This window comes from Camelus dromedarius, chromosome 26, assembly GCF_036321535.1.
Source record: "Camelus dromedarius isolate mCamDro1 chromosome 26, mCamDro1.pat, whole genome shotgun sequence".
Lineage (NCBI taxonomy): Eukaryota > Metazoa > Chordata > Mammalia > Artiodactyla > Camelidae > Camelus > Camelus dromedarius.
The window spans coordinates 2,176,127-2,186,785 of NC_087461.1; the positions used below are offsets into that span (position 1 = coordinate 2,176,127).

Here is a 10,659-nt window from a genome sequence, read left to right on the forward strand (position 1 = left end):
AAGTCAGAGCAATTTTCTCAACAATACTTTCTACTGTAGCACAGGAGAAAGCTTTCTAGATTTGAGCCCAGCATTCCGAAGAGGGCGAACGTGTAATTTGAAGTCCACCCTATACTCACAGACCACAGAATTGCAGTGCTATTTAAAATGCTGGACACATGTGACCTAGCCCAAAATATTGTAGCAATAAGAAAACTGAGGTCCAGTGTAGCTCAGCAAATTGTCCAAAAGCACACAGCTAGCTCGAACGGGAACACATTCTTTCTTTAAGCTAGGTTTCAAAAATTGTGGTAAGCAGACTGAAATTTTTCTGTCCTTCTATAAATACCCTTGGTTTACAGCGGATCCCTTGCATGGCGGCTCCCTTAGCAGCTTATTTGAACATAACTGAGCTGTTCGGCATAGTCTCCGCATGACAAAGTGGTCGAGTCTTACTAGTAGCTGGGAACGCATTGTCAAGCCTTTTTTTAGCCCACGCAGCGCTCGACTGTTCCAACTCTTAGTCATCCTGACATGTGTTTCGGAACACAGCACACCCATGAGTCCTGGCAAAAACTGCATTTCTTCCTGCACCCTCCCACACCGCGGCTCTTCTCAAATGCCTGGTATTTTTACCGCGGTTCTAGAGAGAAAATTACTTAACATTCCTAACCTGCGGGCACGCTTAAACTTCCCCTCCCCAGTGGTAAGACGAGCAGTAGCGCGTGCAAACCACGGTGCTTGAGCCGAAGATCTGCTGCGAGCAGGGACGGCAGCCCTCAGCAACCAATGCCGGGAACTTCCTTCAACGAAGGGCAAGGGGCAGAAGCGTGTCCCCTCCGAAACTCCACGCTGTAGCCCCTTCTGGAAAGCACACCTTGATCTGACCGGCACGCCTGAGCTCAGTGCGCGCTGAGCACGGACTTGCAGACGACGGACCAGGCCCCGCCGCGCAGCAAAACCAGGACCTAAAGCTGCTCTCGTGAAATGTTTCTAGGAAACCCAAAGCTTTTTTATTTTCAGAGTCTACATCCGATTCCACATTTAACGCATCCCACTCGCTCTAAGAAAATCACCTGGTGACCCTGTAAACCATCTTTTGCTCTTTTGCTCTCTGCCGTATTTTGCTGGGCTGTCCAGAGCAGGAGTGGGGAAGAGGGGTGAGGAAGAGCGGGTTGAAGGCCAGGGATGGGGGAGGCTTGCGGGCCTGCTGTCCCAACTCTGTCCTTTTCACCCTCTTGGGTGACATCTCAGCCGGCTGCGCGGCCCAGGCCAGGGAAGGCTGCCGGGCTCTGACCGGCCGTGGAACAGCGCTTCAGGCGCACGCGGAAGTGAGCCGAGGTGTCGGTTTCACATTGTGCAGATGCCTCTGCAATTTATTCCCCTGGCTGGAGTGACAGGAAGATGAAACACGGCAAGTGTTTCCTCCTGTGCCCCAAGCATGGTGGCCAGTCTCTGGAGAAGTGCGTTCAGGGCACACCAGGGGAGCACCCCCGGCTCCTATTTCCACCTGAGCCTGGGGACAGGCTGCAGGCCGAGCTGGAGGGAGGAGAGGCAGGTGAGTGGCTCCCAGGTTGCACAAGGATTTCCCAGGGAGGAGCTGGGGTGATTAATCCAGTAGGAATTTGTTTCAACACCACCACCCTCCCCCTCCCCTCAAGAAAAAAACAACCAGACTCTCAAGATGCTGATAAGAATTCTTTTATGTTATTCCAATAAAAAATACATTCATACAGAAATATAACAATCTTGCAAAAAACAATTTCAAATAAAATCTTGTAAAACAAAATCTTACAAAAAATCTTACAAAGATTCTTTAGATAACAGGGTGCTCCAAAAAAAAAGAAATTTCACTAATAGAAATTTTTTTTTAATGTCAAGCAAAAAGTTTCTGCTTGATTGAGGCTCAGTTATCACCTGAACAGAATGTCATTCTTGATGTACCTGCTTATTATGAAAATTACAGGCGTTGACATACATGGCACCCGGCCCCACCCACCCAAACCACTCCACGGTGTTTCATAAGCGAGACAAGCCAGTGCAAGTTGGGTTTTTTTTTTTTTTTTGTCTTTTGTTTACCTTCTTGCTTCATAGAATTGTTATGGCTAAGGACACAGCAGGGCCAAAAAAGGAGTTTTCCAAAATCCAGCAAATCAAGTTGGAATTTGGAATTGCCAAAAGAAAAGTGCATTTTTACCCCCTCAGCAAAATGAAATGAATTCTTTAGGGAAGTGTATCCATCAGCCCAGATTTTAAGAAAACCAACAAACAAACAAAAAAAAACCAGTTATGTGAGCTCTCACCATCGCTCATTTCCAGGAAGATCAAACAAAATACCAGCCCAGTCAGACTCCTATGTGTATATATACATATATAAATATATATAAAGAAATGATCTGCACCCACAAGCCAGCAGCGGGATGAAGGAGCAGCTGTCCACACTGCGGCATGCCAATTTGGGGCAATTACCCGTTGGAAAAACTGGAAGAACCTATGTGCTGGAGAAAATAGCTTTATATCTGCATAAAAAGTGTCTACAAAAGAATCCCTGTGATGAGCTTGCTCTTAGGTTAGATCTTCAATAAGGCTGGCGTTTGAAATCGAAACCTTCGTGTGTCTGAGGCCAGCCAGTGGGCTAGTATTCTGTTCACGCCACATCTGCATGGCCACAGACAGGTACCCTATTCCAGACCTGCCCATCACGACGAGCGAGCCGGCAGTCTGCAACAGACGTGACGCCAGGAGCCTGCAGCAAGTCGTTAAATGAAAGATAAAGCCTTGACCAAAGTTGTTTTCATTTTTACTTCCTTTACGGCCATTTTGAAAACTTTCTTCACAGGCTGTGGAATTTTCTAGCTAAACATTCAACTTCTCCTTAAAAAAATATTTATATATTATCTATATATGTATATATATATACACACACACACACATACACATACTATACGCACAAATATACATACACAAGAATTCCGCCCACTTAAAAAAAAAAAGTAATATACTTTCTGTGTTACCAACAGATAGCTAGATAGATATGCGAGAAACTTGTGCCTTTTAAGCAAATACATTATTGTTTTTTATACTTCTGTATCTCTAATACGTGTGAAAATGTTACATACTAAACACAGCCGGTGTGGGATCTATACAGTTGTTGTGCAAAGTCTGTATGTAAGCCTCACGGGGGCAGAAATGGTCTGATTTTCCAAACATCTCGTGTTTTCCACTTTAACACTGACAGTCGAGTTGTCTGAACTGTTGAGGAAATACTGACTTGTTTGAGGGGTGTTCATCTATTTGACTCTGTGAAGGAGGACCTTAAATAGATTTGCTTTTCTCTGTATTATATATGGATACAGTACAACGCCAGGTGAAAAAAGAGCCTTAATGAAGCATCATCACCCATACCCCTGTAGGAGGCCCCACGTGAGGGGCCACTTGCATAAGGCACCATTATTAAGACCTACAGTGCATTAACAGCTAGGAAACCAGAAATTAGTCCTCAAGGCATAAGTAAGAGACACTTAGCTGCATGAGAAAACAGTTTCTAAGCTTTAGTGGTTTTATCCACTCAACTGAGAATTCTAGGTTCTGAGTCTAAGGTAACACGTTAGACCAGCAATCCCCAGCCCCAGCGCTCTGGACACCCAGCGTGTCCCACATCTTCCACGGGCATCGTGAAATTCTCCAGAAAGGCAATTCAAATTTGGAACCATTGCAAAAACAGTCCTGTGCTGCACAATGCCTTTCTGTAAGGGGAGTGTTACAAAATGGAAGTGGGGGAAGGATTGTGTATTGCCAGGCCCAGACAGCTAGGGTTCACCGAATTCGACCAATCGGATCTTAGCTGCTCAGTGAACTGGATCAGAACTGGAGTCCTGATTGAAAAATGGAAAAGCAGATAATTCCCCAGACCATGCATTACGTTTGTCTTATAAGGAAGAGTCACCGATGTGTTATATTGGTAAGTACACAGCTTATACAGCGGGTAACAGATGGACGCTGTGGCAGCAAGCAGCTCAGGCCACTCGCATCGCACACTGCACGTTTCAGAGCCGAACCAGACACCGAACGTTCTCCTCACACTCGGAAGGGAGAGGCGCTCCCCTCCCCACACCCACTCGCCACTCCAGGGTCCTGACCGCCCACTCCTACCCTCCACATGTTCCCTTCTTTTTTTCTTTTTCTTTTTTTTCTTTTTCCCCTCTAAGGCGCAGACACCCCCCCAGAAAACAATTGGAGGTCATCACCTCAACGCACGGAACACGCCTCACACACAAAACATTCAAACCACGTTTTTTTTTCTGTCTCTTGCAGTTTTGCAAGGAAAAGGACTCTTGCCTCATCACTCAGTCTGTGGGAGACCCTCCACATACAGCCCACCCAACCATTAACATTCTCAGTGCACATGCTCACGGCAAAGGCTCAGGGACCACTCGGAGGACAGGTACCAGTGGCGGGCCAGGGCCACCCAAACACCACACACTGCGGTGCTCCGCCGCTTCTGACATGAATTTTTTCGCCCTCGAAAGACCTTCCCAGTAGGTCCTGTAGGCGACCGGGTAGGGTGCAAAATGGCTTTGGCTGGGACACGCACCCTCCTTCCACGGCCGTCTCAGCCTGGAAGCCTTTTTAGCCTGCAGGATTCGCCGCTCCACCCCTTCAGAGATGCCTCTTCATGTGCAGGGCCAGGTGGTCGGACCTGGAGAAACACCTGCAGAGAGAATCGGGGTCCCGGACGTTAGGTCTCCAGCCCCGCCGGGGTTACAACCTCGCCTGCACTCCCCATCTAAGCCCTGTCCAGGGGAGGGTGGCGGTCACCACGCTGAGTCATCACCACCCATATTTGGTGCAGGAAACTCCAGCTGAGGGGAGTATAAATGAAGAAGGGCTCCACTCAGTTCTCTGGAATTTCACTGGACTTTACTGTCTGGCCTTCAGATTAGAAAACTGTTAAAGGCCCATTTCAGAAAGTGCAAATGAAGTCACCCTCGTCTCAGGCACTCAGCACCGTGGTTCTTCCTAACTTGGACAAGCAGCATCTTTAAGACTTCTGAAACCCTCTTGGGCGGGGAAGAGAAATGCCAGTCCAGGCCAGGAAAACGCCTGCCTGGTTCAGGCTCACCGCGTGCCTGCCCCATTCCGGGCACAGCACCCCCGCACCCCTGCGACTCATGCACGTACCTGTCACAGTGAGAACATTTAAAAGGCTTGGCACCAGTGTGCTTTCTGAAGTGTCTGGTTAACTCATCGCTTCTTGCAAAACGCCACTCACACCCTTCCCATGAGCATCTGTAAGGCTTTTCTCCTGGGAAGAGAGAACAGGACAGGCGCGCTGTGACTGCACTGGAGCGTGAGGGAAGGCTGCTTCCCTGGCAGGACAGGGCGCGGGAGGAAAGGGCCCGTCGGCAGGCCGGGGCCTCTGCCGCCGGGAACTCAGAGCACACCTCAGCCAGGGCTGCGGGCTGGCACTCCGGAGGTAGCCGGCAGGCACTCCTGACCTAGCCTCAGGCCTCCGGCTGCCGGGGGAGGAACTGGGCCCTCACGGCTGTAATCAGTTACCGCGTAAGCGCGGAGATTACTCAGACGGGAGACATGCTTCCGAGGCGATGTGTCAGCTCGCTGGACCCGCAGCCTCGGCGAGGGCAGGGTTTTATTGCTTTCTCCATGGAAACGGTTTCTCTCTAGCATTTATTTTGTCCCTTACTCACTCCCCTGTGGAACGAGGCTTTGTAGTTTCCTCCAGGAAACAACATTTCTCCAAAACTGAGGTCATGAGTTTCTGGGAAACCCCATTCCAAGGCCTTCAAAGCACTTTCTAAATGACAACCGAAAGACCCAGTCGACTTCATCCCTTGGTCAGATTATAAATAGGAACTCACTAAAAGTGCTACTTGAGTATATACAAAACAAAAACCCAAAACTGGCCACAGCCAGTCCCGAGTGTGCTGAGCCTAGCTCCAGGGCACCCAGGCCCCGGTCCTGGCTCTGCCTTCGGCTGTTCCGAGGTCCTGACTTGAGGGCTCAGAGATCTCCTCTCATTGCTGGTAAGATGAGAGTCTGCATGACTTGATCTCTCAGGTCCCTTCCAGCTCGAAAATTCCTGATTCTTTACCAGTGATCCTAGACCGTTATGGGCCTTTCAAATGGAACTATGATCTGGGTGGTGGTACTTCTGTAAGAAGTCATTTTTATTTTTATAAGTTGGTATCAGAAAACAAAGGCAGCATGACAGAGAAATTCTAAGTACCCACAGGTGGACATGGCCTCACAGAATCGACAGTTGGAGCTCAGACCCCACACCGCGGTCAGCGCTGTGAGCTCTCACTACCCAGCCACCCACTCCCGACCCCTAAGTTTCATTTCCAAAAATCAGAGGCCATTCCACGTAACATTATGCATGGGCACTGTAGACAGGGCACAAAGGGCCCTGAAAACCTAGATGGTTGGAGTAGGTAGGGGATGGGGTAGAGATGGAGAATGTGATTTACCTCTTGTCTGTTTAATCTGAAAGCGATAAGCATTCATTGGGCACACATGTCCAGCTTTTCAGCTCCTAATCTGTCCTCCCCAGAGACCCAACTCTCTTGGAGGAAGAATGAGGAGGTGAGGATGTGTCTGCTCTGACAGTCTCCTGTGGAGCCCCGGCCCCCTCCCAGGGCTGGTGTGATTCAGCGGCACCCGCCAGGAGCCCCCCGCCTGGGTCGCAGGAGGGACTGACCTGTGTGGGTGCGCTGGTGCGCTTTCAAGTGGGAGCTTTTGGTGTAAACTTTTCTGCAGCCGTTAAAGTGGCACCGATGCACCCTCCTGCGGCCGTCGGGGGAGGCGTCCCCGCTGCCCTTGTCGCCCGGCTTCCCCGCAGTCCCGCCGCGCACCTTCCCCGGGGGGTGCAGCTCCGCCTGCACGCAGCCCCACAGGTGAGATGGCTCCCTGCTCAGTTCTGGGGAAGAAGGGGGCGTGGAGGTGACGGAGGAGCTCAGGTTCCCCGAGCTGACTAACACTTCGCTGATGGGGTCGGAGGTAAACTTGGTGGTGGGCGAAAGCTCCTCGGAGCTGTCGGACGACTCGCTGCTCACGTCCGAGTTCAGGCTGTTGGTCTCTAGGTTGTAGCCGAAGCCGGGGCTGCTGAGAGCATCCTCAGGGGGGCTGGGGGACATCTTCAGGTCCGCGTCCTCCTTTTTCTCCCGAGCCAGGATGATTTTGGTCCACAGATCTTCCTGGCTGTCGAATTTGATTTCGGAGGCTGACACGTAGCAGGGTTCGCTCTGGAGGTAACGTTCCAACTCCAGGCAGGTCTGTGTGAAAGGAACCACAAGAAGGCACGTGATTGTGACGACTATTGAAAATGGAACCGAAAGCACATTTCCAAAAACACTGGGAGTCAAGGGCAGATAAACTGTGTGGCCTTGTCACTGTAAGAACCCATGACGGGAGAGTGAGAGGAAAGCTGTTTCTAGGAATGGGTACAAGTTCAGCAGAAAAGCCGGAGGTGAAACATCTCTCCGCTTCCCCAAGTTGGACCAAATGGCTGAGGGTCACGGAGCCCGCTTTTTGTTATAGTTACAGTGTTGATGTTTCTGTAAACCACACAAAGAAAACCTGCCTCAGACACCACCTCCCCACTCGACAGGTTTAACCAGATTATCTGACAGTCTCGAGAGCCCTGTGCATCCAGGAAAGGCCCTGCCCTCCTCCTTTCTCAGGCACAGGCACAGGCACAGACACTGACACCGTGTGCTCTGACAAGGCACGTGTCTCCCTCTGGAGACGCAGCTGACAGCTCAGGGCCACAGTCAGCGAGCAGACGCAGCTAGCTGATGGTCTGGGTTCAGGAACACCAAAGGAGCTGCAGAGAAACCACCCGTTTCCTGCAGAGCCAGGACCTAGGAGGCTCTCCAAGAATGCCATTCCCAAGCGCAAGGCTGTGCGCACACCCAACTTAAAGGACTTCCACCGTGGTCAGAGGAAGACAACAACAGGAGTGGAGAAGTCATTCCAGAATGGCCATCTGCTATTGTGGAGGGTGCAGGGGGGGAGTTCCTCCCCGGGTCTGCTGGGAGTCCCACAGTGGACAAGAACTTTATCTACTGGCCAAGAGTACAACTGTATGAGTCATTACTCTATTTCTTTCACGCAATGCCAAAGCAGACTTCCTTTTGAAATTCTGACCAGCAGCCAAAAAAGGACCCGGTTCAAATATACATGCAGTGTGTCATGGACAGGGTGCCCCCCCAGCCCCACAACCAACCTTTCCAGAAGCTACAACTGCCGAGAGACCAGCATCCCCTCTCCCCACCATCTCAAACTTTCTAGCCACTGGAAAAGAAAAATGGTAGGAAACATTTTAGGATTAAATTATGTCTGCCCTTATCTTCACTAGGATCTACAGCCTGCATGTCCATATAAGGCTGCCTATACTCCCGCGATCCTACAGATGTACTTTCTACAGCATACTCTGCTCTTCTCAGCAAATCATTTTCAGGATTAGCAAAGCCCACCCAAAGGGCTCCCGCTGGCTTACTTAGCAGCCTGCCTGCAATAATATAGCACATACCGTCCCCCTCCCCCCAGACTTGTCACATAGCAAGCTGAAGCAAGCAGAGGGGGAAAAACAATCATGGTTTGCTTGTTACCGCTAAAATTAGATGCCTGGGTTACAAAGTATACTAGAGTGTTCTGAGGCCAGACGGCAGGGTATTTTATGGGTGCTCCCAAGGAAGAGGCAAGCACAGAGATGGAGATCTTGTTAAACTTTAATAATCTGGCTAATTTAAAATCTCCATTATGCTGACGAGCACTGGGGGCCAGGATGAAGCTCTCGGAGAGTTTAAAAGCCTCTGAAGGAGACCCGAGCGCTCGGCCTGGCTTGTGGCCCAAATCCCAAACGCCCGAAGGAAACTACTTAGATCAATTTCAATCACGTCCTAGGAAGCAGCTTCTTTAGGAGGAAAAGCAGGGAGGGGAGGGGGGGCAGGAGAGGGCTGCGAACAATTAAGCAGGCATGTGAAGGTTTTAACAGTTTGCATTTCACCTCCCTTAAAAGCTTGCTAGGGTTTGAAACCCACAGAATATATCTGATCAGCTAAATCACTTTGTGACAAAAGAAAACAGCCTAGTAGGGCAGAGACAACCCCAAACCTTCTTTCTATCTTTTAAAGACAATGGGACAAGTGTCAGAATCTGTCTCCCTTCAGGCAATCCTCACAAATTAGAAGGGGGGTGGGAATTAAGTTTCTTAAATGTCCAATGCCAAAAATTCCAGTTCTACTAAAAAATGCCGGAAACAGACACTCTTCTTCCCCAACTCAGACTTGAAGCAATTCAGACCGGCTCATTGTCATATGACTGATAAGTCACTGGTTGTGCAAACACTGGCTTTTTTTTTTCGGTCAACAAAAGAAGCAGGTAAGAAAAACAAGGCAGAGTGAGGCAAATCTTAAGGGTTCCAAAGGAAGGTTAGAGAAACTGAAAATGGTCTGGTAGAGAAACGGAGCTAGTGGACGACTTCGCTGGTGAAATTCTTAGTTAAAAAAAAAAAAAGCCCTCGATGTAGAAACACCAAAAAGCAAAAACAAAAACAAAATCTCTTAAAAAAAATACCCTTGGCAGTCCATGCAAGTTCATATGACCAGATCCAGCTGTGGAGTCTGGAGCTGGTACAAGCACCAAACTTCTGCCAAAGGCTGGGGCCGGGATCAGGCCCCGGAGCTGGTTCTGCTCTCCGGCGGATGCAGTTCATAAGCCCCAGAAACGGGCAAAAACACTCGGAGCGACGAAGCGCTTGCTGCGCCCCACTCAAATGACAACTCCGCTTCACGCCGTAAAAGGCCCCTTTAAAGTGCCTTCCGCACCGGAGGCAGCAGAAGTACGTTTTAAGACTAATTATTTTAATTTTTAAAAATTTACCCAAACCATTAAAAAAAAAAAAAAAGAAAGAAAGAAAAAGAAAAAGAAATGCACCTCCAACCACACACCGTCCTGTCGGTGAGTGCATGCACTCCCTCCTCGGCGCACCGGGGCACCTGGCCCACGAAAATTCCTATTTACCTGTTGCCAATATTCCTCCAGGGAGGGCAGCGCCGAGAAGTACCCAGTCTCGTGCACAATCTGGAGTTCCTGGAAGATGCTGCACATTGGGAGCACATCCATGTCGGGTTGGAAAAGACAGTCACTGCTGTTGTGAAAACAGGGAGGTGTGCGGTCTGGAGTCGGGAGCGCAGCAGCCGTGCCTGCAGCGCCGGGGAAGTTCATGCAAACTCAGTGCGCAGCAATTAGGCGCCGCGGGTTCGGATCCTGCTGGAGCCCGGAGACGCGCTCGCGAGCCCACACAATATTTGCAAACACCGGACTGACTGCAAACGTAACCCCTGAAAAACTTCCCTATTCAAAGCTCCGCTGCCAGCCTCCCCTCCTCCCCGACCGGCCCCCCCGCCCTCCCCACGTGACTCGCCCGCGCCCGCCCCGCGCGCCGCCCAATCACGCCGCGCCCGGCCCGGGGGCTGCACGACGATGATGTCAGCTCCGGCCAATGGCGGACGGCGGCTCACAGCGGCCCCGCCTGGCGTGACCGAGCCTCTCCATCACAGCCCTCGCCATTGGCTGAATTCGAACTTCGGCCGGCTCTGATTGGAAGGCGGCTTCGCAGGCTATTTTTAGCAGGGTATATAAGGCACGGGCCGCCGC

General features: G+C 50.4%; 1 protein-coding gene across 2 annotated transcripts; it reads right to left on the reverse strand.

Annotated features, from left to right (window-relative positions):
* Positions 1–1,664: 1,664 nt before the first annotated feature.
* On the reverse strand, positions 1,665–10,361 carry KLF6 (KLF transcription factor 6). Of its 2 annotated transcripts, XM_031444811.2 has the most exons (5): positions 10,024–10,163; positions 8,225–8,292; positions 6,698–7,271; positions 5,161–5,284; positions 1,665–4,690 (listed from the first exon to the last, which is right to left on the reverse strand). In XM_031444811.2, the coding sequence occupies exons 2-5, from the start codon at positions 8,273–8,275 to the stop codon at positions 4,639–4,641; spliced, it is 801 nt and encodes a 266-aa protein (XP_031300671.1). In that variant the 5' UTR covers positions 8,276–8,292; positions 10,024–10,163; the 3' UTR covers positions 1,665–4,638. The 2 variants fall into 2 exon arrangements, with proteins under 2 accessions (XP_031300671.1, XP_010996514.1); XM_010998212.3 differs by lacking the exon at positions 8,225–8,292 and having other exon boundaries at positions 10,024–10,361.
* Positions 10,362–10,659: the final 298 nt, after the last annotated feature.